This window comes from Sapajus apella, unplaced genomic scaffold (genome assembly GCF_009761245.1).
Source record: "Sapajus apella isolate SASKATOON/1434 unplaced genomic scaffold, GSC_monkey_1.0 scaffold12, whole genome shotgun sequence".
Taxonomy (NCBI): Eukaryota; Metazoa; Chordata; class Mammalia; order Primates; family Cebidae; genus Sapajus; species Sapajus apella.
Window position 1 is genome coordinate 32551666 of NW_022436952.1, and position 27386 is coordinate 32579051.

At 42.2% G+C, this 27386-nt stretch overlaps 1 protein-coding gene and 1 long non-coding RNA gene across 4 annotated transcripts; one reads left to right on the top strand and one right to left on the bottom strand.

The window, feature by feature from the left end:
* Positions 1 to 6464: 6464 nt before the first annotated feature.
* On the top strand, positions 6465 to 26142 carry SLFN11 (schlafen family member 11). 3 transcript variants are annotated; one of them, XM_032280870.1, is made up of 6 exons: positions 6465 to 6683; positions 11384 to 11543; positions 15910 to 16979; positions 19707 to 19835; positions 24111 to 24834; positions 25029 to 26142. In XM_032280870.1, exons 3-6 carry the CDS (start codon positions 15929 to 15931, stop codon positions 25810 to 25812), a joined length of 2688 nt encoding a protein of 895 aa, XP_032136761.1. In that variant the 5' UTR covers positions 6465 to 6683; positions 11384 to 11543; positions 15910 to 15928; the 3' UTR covers positions 25813 to 26142. The 3 variants fall into 3 exon arrangements, with proteins under 3 accessions (XP_032136761.1, XP_032136763.1, XP_032136762.1); XM_032280871.1 differs by lacking the exon at positions 6465 to 6683 and adding an exon at positions 10114 to 11130; XM_032280872.1 differs by lacking the exon at positions 11384 to 11543 and having other exon boundaries at positions 6468 to 6683.
* On the bottom strand, positions 12690 to 14761 carry LOC116553405. The gene is made up of 2 exons (XR_004269739.1): positions 14559 to 14761; positions 12690 to 13380 (listed from the first exon to the last, which is right to left on the bottom strand). It is a non-coding gene; the product is annotated as an uncharacterized LOC116553405 (long non-coding RNA).
* Positions 26143 to 27386: the final 1244 nt, after the last annotated feature.

The following is a 27386-nucleotide window of genomic DNA, read 5'->3' on the forward strand; positions in this document are numbered from 1 at the left end:
ATTTGGGAAAAGAGGAGAAAGTGTAGAGGTCAACTAGATCTTCTATGAAGCTAAATTGCCCTCATTTCCCCAAGGTTTTGGGTAGGCTGAACATAAAATTAATTTTAAGAAGTTTCCATCTGAAATAAGTACAAAGCAGCCAGAAATGGTGGCTCATGCCTGTAATCCCAGAACTTTGGGAGGCCGAGGTGGCGGATCACGAGGTCAGGAGTTTGAGACCAGCCTGACCAACATGGTGAAACCTTGTCTCTACTACAAATCCAAAAATTAGCTGGGCATGGTGGTACACATCTGTAATCTCAGCTACTCAGGAGGCTGAGGCAGGAGAATCATTTGAACCCAGGAGGCGGAGGTTGCAGTGAGCCAAGATTGTGCCACTGCACTCCAGCCTGGGCGACAGAGCAAGACTCCATTTAAAAAAAAAAGAAAGAAAGAAAGAAAGAAAGAAGTACAAAGCTTATAATAACTACTTTCTACTATTTATTGAGATCCTCTTACAACTGGCTACAATTGGCTAAATGCTTTGCAAAATATTTTTAGTTATATCATCTACAACATGGAGATATTTCACAGAATTGTGAAATATCTACATATTATCTGAGAAATATCTACATATTATCTCCAGATTGCAGATAATACAACTGAAGCACAGAGAATTTCCCTTTCTCAAAGTCACATATCAAGTAAGTGGCTAAGCTTGTTAAATATAACATTTATTTATTTATTGAGATGGAGTCTCACTCTTTCGCCAGGCTGGAGTGCAGCGGCATGATCTTAGCTCACTGCAACCTTTGCCTCTTGGGTTCAAGCGATTCTCCTGCCTCAGCCTCCTGAGTAGCTGGGACTACAGGCATGTGCCACCATGCCCGGCTAAAATTTTTTGTATTTAGTAGAGACGGGATTTCACCATTTTGGCTAGGCTGGTCTCGATCTCCTGACCTCGTGATCCACCAGCCTCGGTCTCCCAAAGTGCTAGGATTACAGGTGTGAGCCACTGCTCCCAGCCCAAATATAACATTTAAATAGAATCCTTGTTCTCATAATCCCAACTCTGAGAATTTATAAATACTCTGAAAATATTCTCTAGAGTATGCTGGAGTATTCAGAGTGAACAAGTATACTTATGTTTGCCATCAGGGTCCCCTGTCAAGCTCTTGTCTCTGGAAAGTGTTAGCCTTTATTGTAAGCAGACAGCTGACTAGCCCATACTGTTTCCTATAATTAACATCTGCAGTCATCACAGAGCCTTTTGACCATTCTGGAAAAGTCCAAATTTCTTGATCTGCAAGGCTCAGGATCAGACTCTGGTCATATTTCTGACCCATCCAGGGTCAGGCCCTCCTGACATGACCTGCCAGACCCCCTCTAAGGCTGCTGTGTCTTATCTCCTCCCATTGCAACTTTGCAGGCATTTCCTGGTGATGTAGAATTATGATGTCCCCACCTTCCTTCCCTTAAAATCCCTAAGAAATATAGGTAAAATATCAGAGCAGATATTGCTGATTATTAAAGGAAACAGGCATTTAGAAAGTTCCAGGGACAGTGTTTCTCTCCGAATCTACCTAATTCACAAGGGGAATGAGAAGCCTTAGCTGCCCCATTCAATATCTGCAGTTAACAGAAGGCAAACATGATTTTGAAAGAAATGGTATTAGTTTTCACCTTTGTTCCTTCTTCCATTCTCGATCTAAAATGGGTGTGAAGAATGAGAAATTAAGACATAGCCAGTATGTATTTTCTCTTGTTATTGTTTACTGCTTCAGAGTTCTCTTGGACCAATTGCATATAAGGTCCCTCATCCCTGCTTCAATCAAGGAAGGCTGTCTTTGCCCAGTTGTACAGCTTGAAAGAGGCATGTGGTAGAGGGGGAGACAATGAAAGAAGCAGGTGCTTTCTTCTTAGCCAGCCAAGTATGACAAACCCCACCAGTCAATGGCTCATATATCAAAATACCTTTACAGTCCCATTCATGTCTCCTCTGATATATATGGTTAGAACTAACATATATTAAGTGCTTAGTATATGTTAAACATGGTGCACATTGCTTTAAAAATATGTCTTTTAACTTCCCAGCCAGTCTTTGAATTATGTAAAGCAGTAAGGTAGGATAAGGCAGCGTTAAGAGCTTGAATCTGGGCTGGGCGCGGTGGCTCACGCCTGTAATCGCAGCACTTTGGAAGGCCGAGGCAGGTGGATCATGAAGTCAGGAGTCCAAGAGCAGCCTGGCCAAGATGGTGAAACCCCGTCTCTACTAAAAGTACAAAAATTAGCCGGGCATGGTGGCAGGTGCCTGTAGTCCCAGCTACTTGGGAGGCTGAGGCAGAGAATTGTTTGAACCCAGCAGGCAGAGGTTGCACTGAGCCAAGACTGCACCACTGCACTCCAGCCTGGGCGACACAGTGAGACTCTGCCTAAAAAAAGAGAGCTTGAGTACAGGTGCCAGATCAACTCTGGCCTTGAATTCCAACTCTATTCTTAATTGGCTGGATGACCTTGAGCAAGATACTTTACCTCTTTAAGATTCAGTTTTCTCTTCTATAAAATAGAGATAAAATTCATACCTATGGCTTAAGATAAAGATGAAGATTGAAAGCTAATACTCCATTTAGGCTAACTACGGTGGCTCACACCTGTACTCCCAGCATTTTGAGAAGCTGAGGCAGACAGATCATTTGAGCCCAAGAGCTTGAGACCAGCCTGGGTAACATGGTGAAACCCCATCTCTACAAAAACAACAACAACAACAACAAAACAAAACAAACCGAAATTAGTCAGGCATGTGGCACGGGCCAGCAGTCTCAACTACTTTGGGGCTGAGGTGGGAGGATAACTTGAACCCAGGAGGTCAAGGCTACAGAAAGCCGTGATAGGGCCAGTGCACTGCAGCCTGGGGGACAGAAAATGATACTGTCTGAAAACAATAAAAATAATAAATAAATATGACACTGGCTGGGCATAGTGGCTCACACCTGTAATTCCAGCAATTTGGGAGGCTGAGGCGGGTGGATCACTTAAGGTCAGGAGCTCAAGACCAGCCTGGACAACATGGTGAAACCCCGTCTCTACTAAAAATACAAAAACAATTAGCTGGGTGTGGTGGTGCGCACCTGTAATCCCAGCTACTTGGGAGAATGAGGCAGAAGAATCGCTTGAGCCCGGGAGGCAGAGGTTGAAGTGAGCCAAGATCGATGCATTGCACTCCAGCCTGCATGACAGAGCAAGACTCCATCTCAAAAAAAAAAAAAGAAAAAAAATTAAAATTGAAAAAATAAAATAAAAATGATATTTATGTAAAGCATAGTATGTAGAAAGCTCTCAATAAATTTTAGATCTTACTAGCTCCAATTTATAGCTGAGGAGGCTATGACTTAAAAGACAAATACTCAGGCCCAGTTTTGATGGCTCATGCCTGCAATCCCAGCATCTTAGGAGGCCAAAGCCAGGGGATTGCTTGAGGTCAGAAGTTTGAGACCAGCCTAGGCAATATAGAGAGACCCTGTCTCTACAGCTTTTTTTTTACATTAGTAGGGCATGGTAGCACACACCTGTAGTCCAACTACTTGAGACGCTGAGGTGGAAAGACTGCCTAAGCCCAGGAGTTCAAGTTTGCAGTCAGCCATGATCATACCACTGCACTCCAGCCTGGACAACCAGCAAGACTCTATCTCTAAAAAATAAACAAATAAGTAAATAAATTAACAAATAAATAATAAACACCTTACCCAAGATCACAGAACTAGTAAGTTATCAATCTGAGATCTGAACCCATGTCTGTTTGACTCCAAATTCCATGTTAGCCTCTATGTTCTTCTGCCTGCCTGTACATCAAAGTTAAAGGCATAAGTCTCCTTCCATGTGATAGTAATTCATTTGATTTTACGTTGAGACTTGGATCAATACACTTAGAATATTGATGGTATTCTTATCCTCTAAAATTTTTCTACAAAATCGATATTACTTAAATGACTTACATGATAGGAAACGTTCAGAGAATAGCATTTTATATACTAAGAAACATAAAAGATATACCTGTCATTACAAGTTCTATATAATGACATTATAGAAAGATTAGAAAATAGAGAACCACAAAAGAAAATTCAATCCCTATTATTACTGCCACATCGTCCAGTTGTTTTCATTTTTGCTTGTTCATTTCCAGGGCTAGTCCACCAGCAGATATATTTTAGCAGAGCTGTAATCATTGCATACATTCCATTTTATATCCTGTTTGGGTTGATTGTTCTGGTGACCCCTTTCTTTGCAATCTCTCATGTAGTATATGAGGCATTTCCCACATTGCAGCCTAGGGAGAGGTAGTTCTTGGTGCCTTTGAGCAAGGAGTCAAGATTATCAGGGCAGTAGCGCCACTTATGTTACAGTTGGTTTCATGAACAGCCTGAACTCATGCCTATTGAGAAGGAGGGGATGATGGACAAGCAAAGGAGGAAAAAGCTCTTCACCTACCTCCATAAAATGTGGGGTAGGGTGGGCTGGGGGTAGGGGCAGATATTTTAGGGAACTGTGCAACAGAGCAACACAATTAGGACAGAAACGGTCTTCTTTCCTTGCTACCCCATGGGTCACTGTGGGAAGCTGGCATGTGGGTGTACCCTCCTTGTGCAGTTGCCAGGCACAGAACCCAGGAGGTCTGTAAAGCAAACCTCTGTTTGGCCAAAGGTACCAAATGGTGGCAGAATCTGTTGCTCCCAAATATTCCATTTTGGCATAAGGATTATTTTTAGCTGAAGGCACTTGAAAATAGCAGAAACACATGAGGATGCAGCCTCTATGTTCTTCTGCCTGCCTGTACATCAAAGTTAAAGGCATAAGTCTCCTTCCATGTTGATAGTAATTCATTTGATTTTACGTTGAGACTGGGATCAATAAACTTAGAATATTGATGGTATTCTTAGCCTCTAAATTTTTTTTTACCATCTTCCTGCCTATTTTGTTATACTGTAAAAAAAGAATAATTTTAACAGTGAAAAAGAGAATTTTTTTAGATTTAAGTATTTACGATCTTCTGTGCTCTTCATTCTTTCTGTAGATCTGAGTTTCATCCGGGTATCATTTTCCTTCCACCTAAAGAACTTCCTTTAATATTTTTTCATAAGAAAGATCGGCTGGTGACAAATTCCATCAGATTTTTTTTTTCTTTTGTCTGGAGTGATTATTTTGTCTCCATTTAGGTAGGCCCTTTTTTTGGTGGTTGTTATAGGATCCTAGGTTGACAGTCTTTTAGCACTTTATAGATTCATGGTTCTGGATTTGATATCGGTTTGCGCAAACGAGCTGTAAACAATACGTTAAAAAAATGGAGAAGCTGGAATATGAGAATATGAAGATTTACTGAAGTGAAAAGGCGGTCATTCAAAGAAAGTGGATTATGAAACAGTTTGAGCATTATGACCGCATTTCAACAAACGTGCGTTACATACACATATGTGTAACATATATGAACGCGAATCATATATACATTGTATATGTATACTGTAATCCGTTTTATTGTCTCACTTTCGCCTCCACGGGAGCTTGTATTAATCAGTCCAGCGTGAACGGCGGCTCCCACCCTTGGGCCAGTCCACATCAGTGAGAACTGGGCCTCAGGCAGGGCCGCCCCAGGCATCCGCGAGGGTCCCGCAGTGCTGGCAGCACGGAGCCCGGCCCAGGGCGGGGGAGTTGGCCAAAGAGAGGAGGATTCCAAAATCCAAATACTCGGACCGAACCCTGGCAGGTGCTAAAGGCTGCGGCGGGGCAGAAAAGCAGAACGCTGGCTGGTTTTGCTCATATCACGAGCAGCGTGACGGTGACCAGGGTTGACAGAGCACCGCGCACCCGCGCGGTCAAATCCACCCACTCTGGCGCGTGGTCTGCGGAGCCTGCCTCGGCCTCAGGCTCCAGAAACCCAGCCAGGAACCAAGCGCCGCCCAGTGTGCACACCTGCCGCATTTCAGCAAGGGGTCGGGGGTCTGGAAAAGAAGCGGAGGCCCAAATTCTTGCCCGGTCTTCAAGACCCACTTTCTGGGGCGATGGGGAGAGAAGCCCAGCTTGGAGTCTGGGCAATTCGAGCGGATTAGAAGGGCAAAGCTCTGGAGAGCTCAGCTGGACCCTCCGAGGAGGGGCCCCGGGAAGATGGGACCGCAGGCGCCGGGAGAGGAGAGGGTACAAGGAAGGAACCGGCCTACCTCCGTAAAGCGAGCTCTTCTGTCTTTCTTCACAATCTTTATTTTTTGTTGTATTGTAATTCAGATAGATGAATAGATGGACGATGGAGAGGGAGAGAGGGAGGGAGGGAGCGAGGAGATGGGGAAAGGGCGGGAGAAAGGGGGTGGAAACCCCCCCCCCCCCCCACATCCCCCAAACTAAGAACCATTTGGAAACAATCAGGAAGTTGGAAGCTTCTAGACAATTTAACGCGGCAAAGAGTTCGCGGGCTTAGTAGACCCTCCCATTGGCGCGTGCATCCCCTGCGTGGGCGTGCCTGGGTTGGCGCCAACCCGCTAGTGTATAAGTACCCGCCCTTGGAACCTCCAGGGAAACGCGAAGGGGGCTTCGGACGCGCTGGAGCTAGAGACATCAGAGAGGGTCCCTTCTCCTAGCCTGGGACTGCGGAGCTCCCGTTTCTACCAGTGCTTCAGGATCTAGTCCAGCAGAGTCCCTTTCGGGCTGTAATTGGATGCCAGGTTAGAGAAGACAGCAGCACCCGCCACGCTCCCATGCTCCCCAGTCAGGAGTTGGGGTGTTGGAGGGTAGGGAGGGGCTGGCGTGGGGTGGAGTGGGGATATCTGTGCTTTTCTCCCCTGCCTGGGAGCCCAGCTAGTTTGCTCAGCAAGTTCCCTAAAAAGCCGGCTATGGAGGACTGGGTGGTGGGACGGGGGTGGGTGATGGGGGTGGAAGGCATTGGGGACGTCGGGGGCCTGCCCTGTGCACCTGCTTCCGCTGTAAGCTGGAGGAGCCCCTAGCCAGCGAGCCGCGGTTTAGGACCTGAAATCTGGCAGGCCACTGGGTCTAGTGCACCTTGGTGGCTCCAAGGGCTGAAGGTCTCAGGTTTCGGAATTGTAGTCTTGAGAAACTAGTTCTACAGGTGTCTGCATGAGTGACCAACCACTGTAAATTACTGTCCTTAATATAGGAGCTAAAAAGTAAAATTAGAATTGTCATTACCCTGTGGGGAGGCTTATAATCTAGAGAGGGGAGAAATGAGAAAAAATGTCTCCCTCTGGACAAGATGTGTAGACTACACGTGCTACCTGAGAAGGACAAAGAGCTCTGTGTTTTAGTTTTCCAAAAGGGCGTGTCTGTCGCAGCCCAATTCCCTTTCTTTTCTTTTTTTCTTTAAATTAATTTTTAATTTCTGTGGGTACATAGTAGGTGTATATGTTTATGGGTTACATGAGATATTTTAATACATCTCATGTAACCCATAATAATGTTTAATGTTCAATAATTACATCAGGGTAAATGGGGTATCCGTCACCTCAAGCACTTATCCTTTTAGTTACCAACAATCTGATTATGCTGTTTAGTTATTTTATTTTTGTAGGTACATAGTGGATGTGTATATATATATGGGGTACATAAGATGTTTTGATATAGACGTGCAATGTGAAATAACCACGTCATGGAGAATGAGGTATCTATACCCTCAAGCATTCATCTTTTGAGTTGCAAACAATCCAGTTACACTCGTTATTTTAAAATGTACAACTAAGTAATTATTGACTGTAATCACCCTGTTGTGCTATCAAATAGTAGGTCTTATTCATTCTTTCTAATTTTTTTGTACCCATTAATCCTCCCCACCTCACCCCTTCCCCTCCACGACCCTTCCTCAGGTAACCATCCTGCTCTTAGAACACAGTTGAGGCCGGGCGCAGTGGCTCACGCCTATAATCCCAGCACTTTGGGAGGCCGAGGCGGGTGGATCACGAGGTCAAGAGATCGAGACCATCCTGGTCAACATGGTGAAACCCCGTCTCTACTAAAAATACAAAACATTAGCTGGGCATGGTGGCACGTGCCTGTAATCCCAGCTACTCAGGAGGCTGAGGCAGGAGAATTGCCTGAACCCAGGAGGCGGAGGTTGCGGTGAGCCAAGATCGTGCCATTGCACTCCAGCCTGAGTAACAAGAGCAAAAACTCCGTCTCAAAAAAAAAAGGCATCTAAAAAAGAACACAGTTGTTTTGATTTTTAGATGCCACAAATAAGTGAGAACATGCAATGCTTGTCTTTCTGTGCCTTGCTTGTTTCACTTAACATAATGATCTCCAGTCATTGATGTTGTTGCAAATTATTGGATCTCATTCTATTCTATGGCTAAATAGTACTCCACTGTGTATATGCACATCATTTTCTTTACTCACCTGTTGATGGATGATTAGGGTGCTTCCAAATCTTACTATTGTAAACAGTGCTGCAAGAAACATAGGAGTGCAGATATCTCTTGGATATATCATTTTTCTTTCTTTTGGGTCAGTACTTAGGAGTAGAATTGCTGGATTGTGTGGTAGCTCTATTTTTAGTTTTCTGAGGAACCTCCAAACTGTTCTCCATAATAGTTGTACTAATTTACATTCCCACCAACATTGTATGAGGGTTCTCTTTTCTTCACATCCTCACCAGCATTTGTTATTGCCTGTCTGTTGGATAAAAGCCATTTTAACTTGGGTGAGATGATATCTCGTAGTTTGGATTTGAATTTTTCTGATGATCAATGATGTTGAGAACCTTTTCACATGTCTGTTGGCCATTTTTCTTCTTTTGAGAAATGTCTGTTTAAATCTTTTGCCCATTTTCAATAGGATTATTATATTTTCCCCATAGAGTTGTTGGAGCTTCTGGTTATTGATGTGTTCTGGTTATTAATCCTTTGCCAGATGGGTAGTTTGCAAATATTTCCTAGCATTTTTTGGGTCTTGTCACTTTGTTGATTATGTTCTTTGCTGTGTTTTAACTTGATGTGACTCCATTTGTCCACTTTTGCTTTGGGTTGCCCGTGCTTGTAGGGTATTGCTCAATGAATTTTTGCCCAGATCAATGTCCTAGAGATCTTCCCCAATGTTTGCTCGTAGTAGTTTCACAGTGTGAGGTTTTAGATTTAAGTCTTTAGCCCATTTTGATTTGATTTTTATATGTGACAAGAGATAGGAATGTAGTTTCATTCTTCTGTGTATGGATATCCAGTTTTCCCATGCCATTTATCGAAGAGAATGTCTTTTCCGCAGTGTATGTTCTTGGCACCTTCGTCAAAAGTGAGTTCACCGTCGATTTTCCATGGTGTATATGTGTCACATTTTCTTTATCCAATCTATCATTGATGGACATTTGTGTTGATTCCAAGTCTTTGCTATTGTGAACTGTGCTGCAATAAATATACATGTCCATGTGTCTTTATAACAGAACAGTTTATAATTCTTTGGATATATACCCAGTAATGGGATTGCTGGGTCAAATGGTATTTCTAGTTCTAGATCCTTGAGGAATTGCCACACTGTCTTCTATAATGGTTGAACTAATTTACACTCCCACCAACAGTGTAAAAGCATTCCTATTTCTCCACATCCTCTCCAGCATCTGTTGTCTCCTGACTTTTTAATGATTATCAGTCTAACTAGTGTGAGATGGTATCTCAATGTGGTTTTAATTTGCATTTCTCTAATGACCAGTGATGATGAACTTTTTTTCATATGTTTGTTGGCTGCATAAATATCTCCTTTTGAGAAGTGTCTGTTCATATCCTTTGCCCACTTTTTGATGGGATTGTTTGTTTTTTTCCTGTAAATTTGTTTAAGTTCTTTGTAGATTCTGGATATTAGCCCTTTGTCAGACGGGTAGACTGCAAAAATTTTCTCCCAGTCTGTAGGTTGCCTCTTCACTCTGTTGATAGTTTCTTTTGCTTTACAGAAGCTGTTTAGTTTCAATAGATCTCATTTGTCTATTTTGGCTTCTGTTGCCATTGCTTTTGGTGTTTTAGTCATTAAGTCTTTGTCCATGCCTTTGTCCTGAATAGTATTGCCTAGGTTTTCTTCTAGGGTTATTATGGTTTTAGGACTTACGTTTAAATCTTGAGTTAATTTTTGTATAAAGTGTAAGGAAGGCATCCAGTTTCAGCTTTTGGTGAATGCTACTAGGTCTGGCACTCACTCTTCAGGGCAGTGGACTCCCCTCTGGCCCAGGTGGGTCCAGAAATGCTGTCCAAGAGCCTACTTGGTGCTCTAATCCCTGTGGCTAAGCTGGCACCTAAGCTGCAAGATGAAGTCCCCTATACTTTTCCCTCTGCTTTTCTCAAGCAGAAGGAGTTTCTGCCTGTAGGCACCACAGCTGGGATTGTGCTGAGTCTCACCTGAAGCCAGTAGAGTCTCACCCAAGACCCACGGCATATTACCTGGATATTGCTGCTGATTATTGAGGGGCCAAGGAGATGCAAGACAGAAGTCCTCTTTACTCTTCCCTCTTCTCTCCTTAAGTAGAAGGAAGGGATCTTTTTGGAGCTGAGAGCTGCACTGCCGGGGGTTGGGGGAGGGGTGATGCAAGCACTCTCTTAGTTGCCCCAGCTGGTATCTCAGTTGGTCATGTGCTCTCCAAGTCTACTGGCTCTGAGCACTGCTCAGCACTAGGATATGCCTAGGAGTTGCAGTCCTTGTGGCCTAGAATGCCTTTCAAGTTTATTTAGAGCTCCATAGCACTTCATTGGGCTGGTCCAAATTCAGCCTCCATGGGCAGGCATAAGCTGGATTCAGCCTGGTTTTGCTTTTCACTGTAACAGGGCAGCACTGAGTTCAATGCAAAGTCTCACAATCGCTGTGCTCTCCCTCCCCCAAGCACATAGATTTCTCTGCACCAAGTGGTCATTGCTGGAGAAGGGGGATGGTGGGAGGAGGCTTCTATTACACCATCTTACTCTGCCCTCCCATTTCCCTTTCTGTTCAGTTTCTGTCTGAGGCTAGCCAATCCCATGTGATCTAGGGGAGATGGCTGGGAGGATGGAAAGAAAGGGGAAGTAAAATAAAACAAAAAATTAAGAACTACCCAGAAGCATACAGAAAGTTAGTTGCTTCTAGACAATTTGACATTGCAAAGTTTTCCCAGGCTAAGTCTTCACCTTTTAGGGAGTTTGCTGAGCAAACTAGGTAAGCCTCCCTGGCAGGGGAGGAATGCACAAATGCCACCCTCTCACACCCCTGCTTAGGGATGGTTGTCCCTGCATGCCCCTGTCAGAGTTACTGGTCCATCAGGGCTCCTGCAGGAGTAGATCCTGGGGCATGGGGAGAAATGGGGACAGCTAATAAATGGAAACCGCACAGCTAATAAATGGCAGAGCTGGGTTTGAAGCTAGGAAATCTGAGTCTTAATCTTTGAACTCTGCTATGTTTGTCTACATAGGTTTCTGTATACAGAGTCTTCAGGACTAATTTTGGTGGAAAGAGATAGCAGGTGGTGTTAATTCACTGCGTTGGTGGGAACTCTGGCTACATTGAAAAGTTTGAGAAAGCTATCCTGTAAATCTACTAGAATCAGGTGCTTTTATTTCTGAAGTTCTTTGGTAAGTGTCCTGAGTTTCTTTTCTGAATTCTCAATTTCTTATTGACTTAGTTTAATTTTATTTAGGGATTTCAAATTTATATGGGACAATATCTCTACCTTATAAAGAATGTGCAAGTGATACTCATTATAATTCCTTTAACCCTAAGGAAAGAGCTAGGGATAGAGCTCCCCAAACCTTTTTTTTTTTTTTTTTTGTCTGTAAAATAATCTAAGCAGATGGTGATGTTGCTGTTTAAATACAGTTGCCAATAAAAAAACTATCAACAAAATTGGCTTTGACAGCAAAGTGTATGGGGCAGAGAAAATATTTAACTTTGAAATCCCTATACATCAAAAGGAATATTTTACAAATAACCTGACAAAGATGTTTCAGTGGTCTTGGAATGCAGAATGAAATGTTGAGAAATAGAGATTTACAGGCAAGGGTCTAAACTAGGCATGGTGGCCTTTTTTTTTTTTTTTTTCGAGACAGGTTCTTACTTTGACCTCCAGGCTGGAGTGCAGTGGCACGATCTTGTTCACCACGGTCTTGTCCCCAGGGCTCAGGTGATTCTCCCACCTTAGCCTCCTGAGTAGCTGGGACCACAAGTGAGCACGACCACACCTGCCTAATTTTTGTATTTTTTGAGAAGATGGGATTTCACTGTGTTGCCCAGCCTGGTCTCAAACTCCTAGGCTCAAGTGATCTGCCTGCCTCAGCCTCCCAAAGTGCTGCGATTACAGGCGTGAGCCACCGAAGGCGGGCCAGCCTTCACTTTTATCTAACAAATTTTTTCTAAATGTCTTCATACCTCAGTCATCTCATTCCCTGTCACCTGCATCAACATCCACCTTATCTGTCCAGAGTTACTAGCACCCACTGAGACTTGTAATTGCAAGCTTTTAGTATAGGATGGATTTTTGTAGAAAAGGAAAATAAGATTGTGATAGTCTGCTTCTACATATTGTATATATCCCTGATGACTTCAAAATAGGTTTTGAATTTACTGATTGTTGTAAATTTTATTTTAATAATTTCCCAATAATGATGCAAGGTATTTGTTGATTGTATTGACCTTTAAAATTATTCTGTTTTAAAAATAATTTTCAAATAATAATATGAAGTATTTGTTGATTGTGTTTGTTCTTTTTAAATTTCATTTTTAATGCCAAGATAAGAAACGATTTATTATATAGAGAAAAAAATTTCTTATCCAAAATATAGAAATCTGTACACCTTTGCCACAATTAATATACATGAACTGTACAAATTTATACCAGTTCATAATTTACCAAATAAAAGATGACTAACAAAGTTCACAAAATAGATGGTGGTTTGTGGAAAATACTTTTACCCAATTAAATACAAGGAAAGTTACAAACCAGACCTCCACTTCTAAAAATAAGAAGTTTACTCAGTCTTAGAAAACTACAAGCTAGCAAATGTACAGAGAGCTGGCTGGTGCTAACACCACAGTTAAGACAGTGTCTTTTTAAGGGTCTTTTTAAAAGCCTGTTGTTACGGCAGATTCTGGTCACTTGCTATTTTCAAGGCCAAAAACACAATATAAGGTCTGACCATTTCCCCAGGTCTGTCCTATTTGTCTTAAGAGTGCAGAGTCCAGGTTTCAGGGACTTCCGTGATAAAATCCTGGAGGATGGCTTTTAAAAAAAAGTTGTAATAATTCAGAATTCCAGAAATGCAAAGAGAAAAAAACAACAAAAATTTATGTCCCACCCACCTCTGAGATGTATTTGGTTCAGGTGCTTTTGCTTCTGAACTTGCAGCATTGTATATATAGTTAAAGGCTTCTTAATTTTCTAATCTCATTCTTTTCCATCCTTATTTGTAACCTCTGTAAAAAAAAATGTGCATCTTTATTCACTATGTTTTTCTCCTTTTACTAAATACAAACATTTATTATAGTTTTTAAAATATTTTATCTAAATGCTATTGTATATTATTTTCTGCAAACCTGCTTTTTAAATTTATCATCATGCTTTGTGAGTTTATCTATATTTATACTTGAAGATATGATTTATTTTATCTGCTGTATTAATCTTTCATTGTAAGTTGTTTCCTGTGTCAAATATCTATCTTGTTCATTATAATGTCTGTTTCAAACTGTCTCCATTCTATTATTAAAATGTTTTTGGCAGGCCGGGCGTGGTGGCTCACACTTGTAATCCTAGCACTTTGGGAGGCTGAGGTGGGTGGATCATCTGAGGTCAGGAGTTCAAAACCAGCCTGGCCATCATAGTGAAACCCCATCTTTTAAAAATAAATAAATAAATAAAATGTTTTTGGCAGCTGGGCATTGTGGCTCATGCCTATAATCCCCAGTGCTTTGGCAGACCAAGGCAGGAGAATTGCTTGAGCCCAGGACTTTGAGACCAACCTGGGTAACATGGGGAGACACTCATCTCTACAAAAAAAAAAAAAAAAAAAATTTTTTTTTAAAGAATTAGTGGGGCATAGTGGCCTGTAGTCCCAGCTACTCAGGAGGCTGAGGTGGGAGGATCGCTTGAGCCCCAGAGTTTGCAGTGAGCTTCGACTGCACTTTACCCTGGACGACAGAGTGAGACCCCGTCTCAGGTACACAAAATGTTTTTGTCCTGTTTTTATACCAAGTGCCTCTGTCTCAGGGGTGACTTTATTTCCTATCTCAAATGGAAAAGTGAAGCTATCAGAAGGGGGACTCTTTCAGCTTCCTCCCACCAAAGTGATAAGCCCACCTTCGCCCATGCCCGTTATCTCCTTTTCTCCTCCTCCTGACCTTCTGCATCCTGGATCATATTCCTTCCTTACCTTTCTTTTCAGGGCCTTTACAGCGTCAATCATCCCAACTTCCTTCTACATCTTTAAATTTTCACTTCCCTACTGGCTTCTTGCCATCAAAATATTTTCAGGCCTTTCCCATCTTAATAAAATTCTTTAACTTCTTTTCCTCCTGCTACATTTCTTTTTACCTCTCTCTTTTATAGCTTGATATAGTGAACAAGTTGTGTATATTTGGTGATACTGTTTCCTTACCTCCCATTCATTCTTTGACTCATTGTGAAAAGGACAATTAATATAGGTTCCTTTACTGAACACCTGTGAACCAAAGCATGGTGTTAAATCTTTTTTGTAAATTATTCTCAATTAATTCTCATAACGGGCATATTAAGGCGGATGTACCATGTTTTATAGGTAAGAAAACAGAGTTAGAAAGATTGAATGTCTTGGTTAATATCATAATACTTTTTTTTTTTTTTTTTTTTTTTTTTGAGACGGAGTTTCACTCTTGTTACCCAGGCTGGAGTGCAATGGTGCGATCTCGGCTCACCGCAACCTCCGCCTCCTGGGTTCAGGCAATTCTCCTGCCTCAGCCTCCTGAGTAGCTGGGATTACAGGTACGCGCCACCATGCCCAGCTGATTTTTTGTATTTTTAGTAGAGACGGGGTTTCACCATGTTGACCAGGATGGTCTCGATCTCTTGACCTCGTGATCCACCCGCCTCGGCCTCCCAAAGTGCTGGGATTACAGGCTTGAGCCACCGCGCCCGGCAATATTATAATACTTTTAATGACGAGTGGAATTCAAGCCATCTCCATTAACTCTAGTCTCTAAGACCTTAGCCCCTAGTTTATTGCCTCTGGGTGCCCACTGCCCAGGTTCTGAACAGTATTTTTTAAAGTCACCCATAACCTTAATTTTATTAAACCTATTAACACTTTCCAGTCAATACCTAGCTGTACCTGTCAGCAGTATTAGACACCTTGGCTCTGTCACTCCCTGCCTTTGCAGTCTCAGTTCTTCATTATGTCATAGATCTGAGACCTCTGTGCAGGTGACTTTGTTCTGGGCTTCCTTAATATCATATACCCTTGGTTTTTCTCCTACCTCTGGTTTTTCACGGTCAATCCTCTCTATAGTCTTTTTTTCAATGTTGTCTCCTTTTACTCATTCCCTAAAGTTGTTGTTCATTGGAACATCGACAATCTAAACTGAGATAATCTCGTGCCACAGTGCACATGCCCTTTATGTAATCCACTGCTTCCATTCTTCAATGCTGATAACTTCACCTGGACAATTCCAATGCATTCTTTAGGTCTTGATTAAATGTTACCTCTGCCTTGGAAGTCTTGTTGACCCATAATCTCCAGATTAGTTTAGATACGCCGTTAGCATATTTTTCCTCTTATAGTTCATATCATACATGATGTTAAATACTGATTTCATCAGCACTCTTTCCTGCCAGCCATTCTCCTCCTAAAGAGAAGGGATTGCTCTTGTCTTGCTTGCTAGTCTATTGCCTTCTCTCAGCACATATCAGACACAGAATAAATATCCTTTTAATAAATGAATTGCATGCATGTAACAATCCATTTCTTCTGATAGTTTCAGCTGTGAGTTTGATATGGAGGCAAACCGGTGCTCCCTGCTGGTGGAACCATCTTATCCAGACCTGGTCATCAATGTAGGAGAAGTGACTCTTGGAGAAGAAAACAGAAAAAAGCTGCAGAAAATTCAGAGAGACCAAGAGAAGGAGAGAGTTCTCCGGGCTGCGTGTGCTTTATTAAACTCAGGAGGAGGAGTGATTCGGATGGCCAAGAAGGATGAGCATCCCGTGGAGATGGGGCTGGATTTAGAAAAGTCTTTGAGAGACCTTATTCAGTCCTCAGATTTGCAGGCTTTTTTTGAGACCAAGCAACAAGGAAGGTGTTTTTACATTTTTGTTAAATCTTGGAGCAGTGACCCTTTCCCTGAAGATGGCTCTGTCAAGCCCCGCCTTTGCAGCCTCACTTCTTCATTATACTGTAGATCTGAAACCTCTGTGCTTCCCATGGATTCAAGAGAAGCATTCTGTTTCCTGAAGATCAAGAAAAAGAATGCAAAAATCTTGGAAGAAGGACCTTGTCACAAAGTTCAGAAGGTTATACACCAAGAGTTCCCTAACACAGATCCTGCTGATCGAGTTTTCCAAAAAGACTATCTTGAATATGGTGAAATCCTGCCTTTTCCTGAGTCTCAATTAGTAGAGTTTAAACAGTTCTCTACAAAACACATCCAAGAATATGTAAAAAGCATAATTCCAGAATACATCCCGGCATTTGCAAACACCAGGGGAGGATATCTTTTTATTGGAGTGGATGATAAGAGTAGGAAAGTCCTGGGATGTGCAAAAGAAAATGTTGACCCTGACTCTTTGAGATGGAAAATAGAAACGGCAATATGCAAATTACCTTGTGTTCATTTTTGCCAACTCCAATGCCACATAACCTTCACACTCAAAATCGTGGATGTGTTAGCTAGGGGAGAGCTATATGGCTATGCTTGTATGATCAGAGTAAAGCCATTCTGCTGTGCTGTGTTCTCAGAAGCTCCCAAGTCATGGATAGTGAAGGACAAGCAGGTCTGCAGCCTGACAACCGAGAAATGGGTAGGGATGATGACAGACACAGATCCAGGTAAGGGGGAGAAAGCCCCTCCTTCCCTGTCCTTTCTACATCCTTGGCACCTCCCATGTTAAATTTTCCTTTGCTGCCTATGACTTTGACCATCTTATATCCACTGAACACTTTATTTTGAATCCCCAAGTATCCTACTTTTCATATGTGAGAAAATTTTGTTGGGGGATTAGAAACCTAACTCATGTGTCTTACAAGTGGCAACTTTTTTTTTTTTTTTGGAGACGGAGTTTCGCTCTTGTTACCCAGGCTGGAGTGCAATGGCGCGATCTCGGCTCACCGCAACCTCCGCCTCCTGGGTTCAAGCAATTCTCCTGCCTCAGCCTCCTGAGTAGCTGGGATTACAGGCACGCGCCACCATGCCCAGCTAATTTTTTGTATTTTTAGTAGAGACGGGGTTTCACCATGTTGACCAGGATGGTCTCGATCTCTTGACCTCATGATCCACCCGCCTCGGCCTCCCAAAGTGCTGGGATTACAGGCTTGAGCCACCGCGCCCGGCCTACAAGTGGCAACTTTTTATCTCAGTAACTTAACAGAAAATTATTTGAGAATGGCCACCCTTGCAGTGATGTACTGGAATGACTCTTACTGGCTTTAGGATCAATTATTAAATTTTCAGGAATTCTTGAGCTAGTTGTGAAACATAGCTATTACTAAAAATTAGGTTACATATACTTGCACCTAAATAAATTATATCAGAAACAAGTGTAATAAATTCAAACTCACCACTTCCTAATTATTTGCTATATTTTGCTATTATCTTTGCTTGAGAGATTATTTACATCTATTGTATTTATGTGGCGGGAATATCATGAAATGGAGTGCCATGGTGCGTTGCTTTCCAACTCTGTATTTAGTGATGATCACATTAGGAGCTTGAAATTGTCCATGGTAGGAAGATTTATAACACAGAAACTGGCAGTTGGCTACGAATGAGGGATCTCTTCTCAATTAGACCTGTTTAGTAAACCATCACCAGAATAGTACTGCTTTTTGGGTTGCTTGTTTGAAGTATTAAAAGTGCTTTGGGCTGGGCTTGGTGGCTCACACCTCTAATTCCAGCATTTTGGAAGCCTGAGGTGGGTGGATCACCTGAATAGGAGTTCAAGACCAACCTGGCGAAACCTCGTCTCTACTAAAACTATAAAAATTAGTCAGGCGTGGTGGTATGCGCCTGTGGTCCCAGCTACTTGGGAGGCTGAGGCAGGAGACTCACTTGAACCTAGGAGGAGGAGTTTGCAGTGAGCCGAGATTGTGCCACTACACTCCAGCCTGGACAATAGAGCAAAATACTGTCTCAAAAACAAAAATAAATATCAATCAATAAATAAAAGCCCTTTGGATTGAAGTTTGCTATCCCTTTATACTAGTACCTCTGCCTAAATTAAGATGCAGTTTATCTCTTGATCCTTGAGGACATTGTTAATTTTGTAGCTCAGGATAATTTGAAAGTAGCTGAGGGACAAGCATGGTGGCTGACACCTATAATTCCAGCACTTTGGGAGGCCGAAGTAGGAGGATCACTTAAGCCCCAGAGTTTGAGGCTGCAGTGAGCCATGATTACACCAATGCACTCCAGCATGGGTGAGAGTGAGACCCTGTCTCAAAAACAAAAGAACAGAAAGTATTTCAGGGTGATGAGGGTCACGGGGATAGGGATGTATTCAAGGTTTGTCCTCAATACCTTTCATATTATTCCATGTCTCTGTTTATTCTGTTGATAATTTGCCACTTCTTCCACTCATCACCATGTACTCATTATGCTGTATACCAGCGGCTATAATCTGCTCTGCCCCTCCACTCCTAAGTTTTAAATATTTCTTTCCTTGCAGCACTACTGCTTCCCAAACATGTTTCTATATTTACCCCATCATGCTATAATTTGGTGGGCTAGTGGGCTATCTCAGTGTCTCTATAACACCTGAGAATACCCCAAGTCTGGAGAAATACAGAGAGAAGAACATAAAAATTGGGACACAGTCTTCTGAGTAAAGTGGATGGGTATTTGGAAAGGAAATGTTATAAAACTGACTTCAATCTCCAAAGCACATGAAAAAGTTAAACAATGCACTTTATAACGTCCTTTGATTTCACACAGTATCTCATTATAACTTCAGGAATAAGCAAAGGTGTCAGAATGGCACCCAGGCTGGAATGCAGTGGCGTGATCATAGTCCACTGCAGCTTTGAACTCCTGGGCTCAAGTGATCCTCTCGCTTCCATCTCTTGAGTAGCTGAGACTACAAGCATGAGCTACTGTGCCCAAGCCCTAAGCTATTTTTTAAGTGTGAGTAACAGTAATTGCAAGTCAGATATGAGATTATATTTAACAGAGTTGAGACTTAGGTTCAGGAGAGGTGGGGGCAGTTGGAGAGGGGATGTAAAAGAAGATACACGCACAGACAGGAGTACTAAAAGAATGTGCTAGGTATCATAAGGGTGTACAAACAAAATGCTATCCAGATACAGAAAATAAAGAATTATACTGAATGGAGAAATACATTTAAACTTCCAAATAATGGCTTTTCACTGGTGGATTTTGGTGACCTTGATAAGCAATAAAGGCACTTATCTAGACAGAGTGAATGGGGAGTTATTTTGATATTATTTCTCAAGTCACACTATTTAGAAAGTCACATATTCCACCTACTGATAAGTCCTCTTTCAGTCATGAGGAGATAAACTAACATGTCAGAATAACAGGAATTTTCTTTCTTTCTTAAGATCTTGTACAGTTGTCCAAAGATTTTGAATCTCAGCTGAGTCTATCTGGTGGGCCTCCCCTTAGCAGACCAGTGTACTCCAAGAAAGGCCTGGAACATAAAAAGGAACTCCAGCAACGCTTATTTTCAGGTAATTATGGTTTGTCTACTCAACACCAACCAGTTTCTATGTTAGGATAAAGGGAGATTAAACTATTATATTTATTTTGTAAAATCCTGAAAGTATGCTCTGCACACCCATATGTAAGATGTGATGATGTTACAATCCTATTGGTGATAAGTGGTTTAGAAATGAAACCTCAGGCCGGGCGCGGTGGCTCAAGCCTGTAATCCCAGCACTTTGGGAGGCCGAGGCGGGTGGGTCACAAGGTCAAGAGATCGAGACCATCCTGGTCAACATGGTGAAACCCCGTCACTACTAAAAATGCAAAAAATTAGCTGGGCATGGTGGTGCGTGCCTGTAATCCCAGCTACTCAGGAGGCTGAAGCAGGAGAATTGCCTGAACCTAGGAGGCGGAGGTTGCGGTGAGCCGAGATCGCGCCATTGCACTCCAGCCTGGGTAACATGAGTGAAACTCCGTCTCAAAAAAAAAAAAAAAAAAAAAAAAAAAGAAATGAAACCTCATCGACCCCACTAGCTTAAGCAGTATCACACATAGAATTCAGGAACATTGTTGGGAAAACTGGCTAGCAATGTGCAGAAAGCAGAAACTGGACCACTTCCTGACACCTTACACTAAAATGAACTCCAGATGGATTAAAAATCTAAACATAAGATCTAACATCATAAAAAACCCTAGAAGAAAACCTAGGCAAAACCATTCAGGACATAGGCATAGGCAAGGACTTCATGACTAAAACACCAAAAGCAATGGCAACAAAAGCCAAAATAGACAAATCGGATCTAATTAAACTTCAGAGCTTCCGTACAGCAAAAGAAACAATCATTAGAACAAACGGGCAACTAACAGAATGGGGAAACATTTTTGCAATCTACCATCAGACAAAGGGCTAATATCCAGAAACTACCAAGAACTAAAACAGATTTACAAGAAAAAAAAAAAGCAAACAAACCCATTCAAAAGTAGGTGAAGGATATGAACAAACACTTTTCAAAAGAAGACATATATGAGGCCAACAAACATATGAAAAAATGCTCATCACTGGTCATTAGAGAAATGCACATCAAAACGACATTGAGATATCATCTCACACCAGTTAGAATGGCGATCATTAAAAAATCAGGAGACAGGCCGGGCGCGGTGGCTCAAGCCTGTAATCCCAGCACTTTGGGAGGCCGAGGCGGGTGGATCACGAGGTCAAGAGATCGAGACCATCCTGGTCAACATGGTGAAACCCCGTCTCTACTAGAAATGCAAAAAATTAGCTGGGCATGGTGGCACGTGCCTGTAATCCCAGCTACTCAGGAGGCTGAGGCAGGAGAATTGCCTGAACCCAGGAGGCAGAGGTTGCGGTGAGCCGAGATCGCGCCATTGTACTCCAGCCTGGGTAACATGAGTGAAACTCCGTCTCAAAAAAAAAAAAAAAAAAAATTTAAAAAAAATCAGGAGACAACAGATGCTGGGGAGGATGTGGAGAAATAGTAACACTTTTACATGTTGGTGGGAGTGTAAATTAGTACAACCATTGTGGAAGACAGTGTGGCAATTTCTCAAGGACCTAGAACTAGAAATACCATTTGACCCAGCAATTCCATTACTGGGTATATACCCAAAGGATTATAAATCATTCTATTATAAAGACACATGCACACGTATGTTCATTGTGGCACTGTTTACAATAGCAAAGACTTGGAACCCAAATGTCCCATCAATAATAGACTGGATGAAGAAAATGTGGCACATATACACCATGGAATACTATGCAGCCATAAAAAACAATGGGTTTGTGTCCTTCGTAGGGACATGGATGAATCTGGAAACCATCATTCTCAGCAAACTGACACAAGAACAGAAAACGAAACACCATATGTTCTCACTCATAGGTGGGTGTTGAACAATGAGAACACGTGGACACAGGGAGGGGAGCATCACACACTGGGGTCAGTTGTGGGGGGCCAGGAGAGGGACAGCAGGGTGTGTGGAAGGTGGGGAGGGATAACATGGGGAGAAATACCAGATATAGGTGACGGGGGGATAGAGGCAGCAAACCACCTTGCCACGTATGTACCTATGCAACAATCCTGCATGATCTGCACATGTACCCCAGAACCTAAAGTACAATTTAAAAAAGACTATTTGGTCTTGTAGTTCCCAAATCTGGCTGATCACCATAAAAGGATGCATATCTGAGTCCCTAGTCCACTCATAACAAATGGAATATGTGGGGAGAGGGGCTTTTAGTATGCAATTTTATCAAACCACCCTCATGATTTTAGGCTCATTTAGATTGGAAACCTTTTATCTGGTCAAACTAGTCATACACTGCACTAGAGAGCAGCCAAAAAACTGCCTATCCCTGCCAGATTTTCCGGAGGAATGGTAGTTATAAATATGAGAAAGGAATATAATCAAGGTCAAGATGGAAAACAAAAAAATAAAATAGAGATGGATTATGCATTTCTTCTTGTTTTTTGGGTTTAGGACAATCATGTAGCACAAACAATATTTTAGGACCAAGGTCAATGACTTGTCTGTACTCTTATCCCTTGCTCCCATGATAGGCTTTGCTGAGGAATCCGTTGCTGTCTTCTTTGTGGAATCCCAGAGAGGGAAAGCCACTTGCTTAAACCTGTGACCACTCTAGTGTACCTGGAGTGGTGGCATTAATTGAACATCCATTCTGGTCCTTGCCATTACTGTTATGTAGAGTATCAAATAAATGAAAGAGACACTTCTTATTGTCACATAATTTCCTTTGGAAGCATGCTCCATTATACAATTAAAGAAAAAAAAAAAGACCTATGCAATGATGAGGTAAATAAACATCAAGTGTTTTAGTGACTTTTACCATGTATCAGGCAGGAGTAGTCTGTGACTTGCGGGGCAGGGCAGAAACAATAGAGGATCTGATGTCCAAGAGACTTGGGTTCAGACTCTGGCTCTGCCATTTCCTAGTGGTGTGATATTGGGCAAGTCACTTGATCTCTTTTGTTTTTTATTTCTTGAAACAGTATCTTGCTCTGTCACCCAGGATGGAGTGCAGTGGTGCAATCATAGCTCACTGCAGCCTTAAATTCCTCAGCTCAAGCAATCCTCCTGCCTCAGTCTCCTGAGTAGCTGGAACTACAGGCACTGCACCCAGCTCTCACTTGACCTCTTTCAATCCTTATTCATGCATATGAATATGGAAATAAATATGTCTTCCTTGGAAAATTTGTGAAGACCGGAGAAATGGGCAGATTTCCTGGTACAATCAACAAATGATCTATTTTCTTATTTTACATTCCTTTGGTTTCCAAAGCTTCGCTCAAATTATCCATTCTAAGATGTGTGTTTCCCCATATTTTAACATCTCTACAATCTGGATGTGTCTTACAATAGATGCCATCTCCTGCTCACTGTCATTGAGGTTGCAGGCATAATCAAGTTGTGTGAACACCTGGTACAAATGAGAAACATGAGCAACAATGAACCATAAACAATTACCAATAAAATCTGGGTAATTTCTTTTGAAATTACACTACAAACATTGATTTGGGTTTGTACTCTAACACTACCGCAACAGGACAATTATCTTTCCCCCCCTTTGGAACCCATGATCCTTGAAATAAGTGCATAACCCTCCAATGCAAGTATATTCTCATGTCACACAATTATTTCTTGTTTGCCTGTGACAAAGGAAAGACTTTTGTGATAGGGATGAGCCATATGTTGATCTCTAAGTGATGCAAGAATTCTGCTTTGGGAGAGATAGCTTTAAGGATCTCCCAGTCTAGGACTGCAGGAAATTCCCTGCCAATAAAGGCTTTAACATGACTCCTTCTCTGCAAATATGGCATCAAGGAGTACCTTCTTCCTGGTGGGGGGTCTCCTGCTACTCCCATCAGTGGACCACTTTGAGATTCAGGTATGTTGAAAGTAGAAAGGGGAAGAGAACCAACATTTCTCAAGAAGCTGCAATGAGGCAAACATTTTATGTTATTTCATTTCTTTTCCCCCATAGGAAATGTGATATTATTAGTTTTGTTTTACAAATGAGACAACAAAGTCTTAGGTTAAGGAATTTCCCAGGGTTATAAGTTTAAAAAAACACATGGGTTTAGACGATGTATGCCAGATATTCCAGGGTTCTTTTCCTTTATGATTGTAATATAATAATATCTATAAAAGAATATTTGAAGCATCTGTAAGTCATCATCAAATTAATCAGTTAATTATAATTAGTCATCATAATCAATAGGACTATTCCTCATCCCCTAATTTATCATTCTTTTCACATACAGTCCCACTGGGACATTTGCAATATACTCCAGAGTCCCTCTGGAAGGACCTGACCTCACAGCATGAAGGACTAGAGGAGTTAATAAATGAGCAAATGCAACCTTTCTTTCCGGGAATTTTGATCTTCTCTAGAAGCTGGGCTGTGGACCTGAACTTGCAGGAGAAGCCGGGAGTCATCTGTGATGCTCTGCTGATAGCACAGAACAGCACTCCCATTCTCTACACCATTCTCAGGCAGCAGGATACAGAGGGCCAGGACTACTGCACTCACACCGCCTTTACTTTGAAGCAGAACCTGGTGAACATGGGGGGCTACACCGGGAAGGTGTGTGTCAGGGCCAAGGTCCTCTACCTGAGTCCCGAGAGCAGCACAGAGGCCTTGGAGGCTGCAGTGTCTCCGATGCATTATCCCCCGTCCTATCGCCTTGCGGGCACCCAGCACATGGAAGCCCTGCTGCAGTCCCTTGTGATTGTCTTGCTCGGCTTCAGGTCTCTCTTGAGTGACCAGCTTGGCTGTGAGGTTTTAAATCTGCTCACAGCCCAGCAGTACGAGATATTCTCCAAAAACCTCCGCAAGAACAGGGAATTGTTTGTCCACGGTTTACCTGGCTCAGGGAAGACCATCATGGCCATGAAGATCATGGAGAAGATCAGGAATGTGTTTCACTGTGAGGAACAGAGAATTCTTTACGTTTGTGAGAACCAGCCTCTGAGGAACTTCATCAGGTAAGCAGTTGGATCTTATATCTCTAAGTGTTATTTAATCTAGGTTTAATTTTTTCTGCTAAGCCTCCTTGCTCCTTGAGAATTAAGTGGTAAAATCATTTGTGACAACAGACTGTACAGGGGAGCATGATGGAGTCATTTTCTCCCCTTATTCAGTTAGAACAAACCTGAATGTGTCATTTTAATTTTTACAGTAATAGAAAGATCTGCAAAGCAGTGACTCGGAAAACATTCCTGAAAAATAACTTTGAACACATTCAACACATCATCATTGACGAAGCTCAGAATTTCCGCACTGAAGATGGGGACTGGTATGGGAAGGCAAAAACCATCACTCGGAGAGTAGAGAATGGCCCAGGAATTCTCTGGATCTTTCTGGACTACTTTCAGACCAGCCACTTGGATCACAGTGGCCTTCCCCTTCTCTCAGAACAGTATCCAAGAGAAGAGCTCACCAGAATAGTTCGCAATGCAGATCCAATAGCCAAGTACTTACAAAAAGAAATGCAAGTAATTAGAAAGAATCCTTCACTTAACATCCCTCCTGGGTCCCTTGAGGTACTTCTTAAAGCCGAATGGTCCCAGGGTGTTCAGGGAAACTTAAAAATTAAGGAACGCTTTACTGTAGAGCAAATAGTGACCTATGTGGCAAACAAATGCAAGCGCTTCTTTGAAAGGGGCTATTCTCCTAAGGATGTTGCTGTGCTTGTCAGCACTGCAAAAGAAGTGGAGTGCTATAAGTACGAACTTTTGAAAGCACTGAGGAAGAAACGGGCTGTGCAGCTCAGTGATGCATGTAACATATTGAGTGATCACATCATGTTGGACAGCGTCCGGCGATTCTCAGGCCTGGAAAGGAACATAGTGTTTGGGATTTATCCAAGGACAGCTGAATCATCTATCATACACAATATTCTGGTCTGTCTGGCTTCCAGGGCAAAACAACACCTATATATTTTTCTGTGTGGAGACTGTTAAGAAGAACTCCAAACCAAAATGAGACGAGGCAATTGCCATGTAATGTCTTTGGTTGACAGTCCGCTAATGGCCGGAACGCTTTCTTTTTAGTTAACAAGTCAGCTAGAGACTTGGGTCAAGCTGACATATAGAGTTTGGAACTCCCTTATCTCAAACACTTCTTTCAGAGCTTCCTTCTTCAACTATTTCCAGCAGCTATGGTGTACCCCCTTTGTGTCCCCTGACTCTTCCAGCTGGAAAAACAGTGGTTTTCTTTTTTCTTTTTTTTTTCTTATTGCATTTTAGGTTTTGGGGTACATGTGAAGAACATGCAAGATTGTTGCATAGGTACACACATGGCAGTGTGATTTGCTGCCTTCCTCCCCATCACCTACATCTGGCATTTCTCCCCATGCTCTCTCTCCCCAACTCCCCACCCCCTGCTGTCCCTCTCCTGTTTCCTCCCCCGACAGACCCCAGTGTGTGATACTCCCCTCCCTGTGTCCATGTGTTCTCACTGCACCCACCTATGAGTGAGAAGGTGCAGTGTTTGATTTTCTGTTCTTGTGTCAGTTTGCTGAGCACGATGGTTTCCAGGTTCATCCATGTCCCTACTCATCATCACTGGTCATGAGAGAAATGCAAATCAAAACAACATTGAGATACCATCTCACGCCAGTTAAAATGGAGATCATTAAAAAATTGGGAGGCAACAGATGCTGGAGAGGATGTGGAGAAATAAGAACACTTTTACACTGTTGGTGGGAGTGTAAATTAGTTCAACTATTGTGGAAGACAGTGTGGCGATTCCCCAAGGACCTAGAAATAGAAATTCCATTTGACCCAGCAATCCCATTACTGGGTATATATCCAAAGGATTATAAATCGTTCTACTATAAGGACACGTGCACACGAATGTTCATTGCAGCACTGTTTACAATAGCAAAGACCTGGAACCAACCCAAATGCCCATCGATGATAGACTGGACAGGGAAAACGTGGCAGATACACCATGGAAAACAGTGGTTTTCTAAAGGAACTTAAGCTATCCTGCACAACATGGACCTGTGTCTTGCACTCTGGGTAAAAGCTATAGAAACAGGAAACTGATCCTGTGGCTTTTCTTTCTTCCAGGGCTGGACTTCTTTTTTAAAGTGACTTCATGTAGGTTATTGCTTTAAAAAATTTGTTCAGAATTGTTTTCTGCAGAAGCATGGTCTGTTAGCAGCTTACTGGCCATAGCAGAAGCTATTGTTTCCTGAATTTGTGACACTTATCTTTGCTGCAATCATTTAGGGCTTGGGAGATTCCCAAGATAATTCAATAACTGTCAGATGAAAACTTTTGTCAGAAAAAAGAATACTGTTATGATTATTTAATCCTTTAAAATTGTGATCTCCAGAGCTTGTTCTCAGAATGGCCCAAGCCATGCCTTAATTGTGAACATTAATGGTCACTTTAAAGAGAAATTATAGGCCAAGATGAAATGAACATAAACCTGTTTGCTCTGGCTTTCAGTGGAAGATAATATTAGAGACCAAAATCTGATTCTAAAGGTGTGTATCAGCCCTGAGGTGAACTGAACTTGGGGAAGA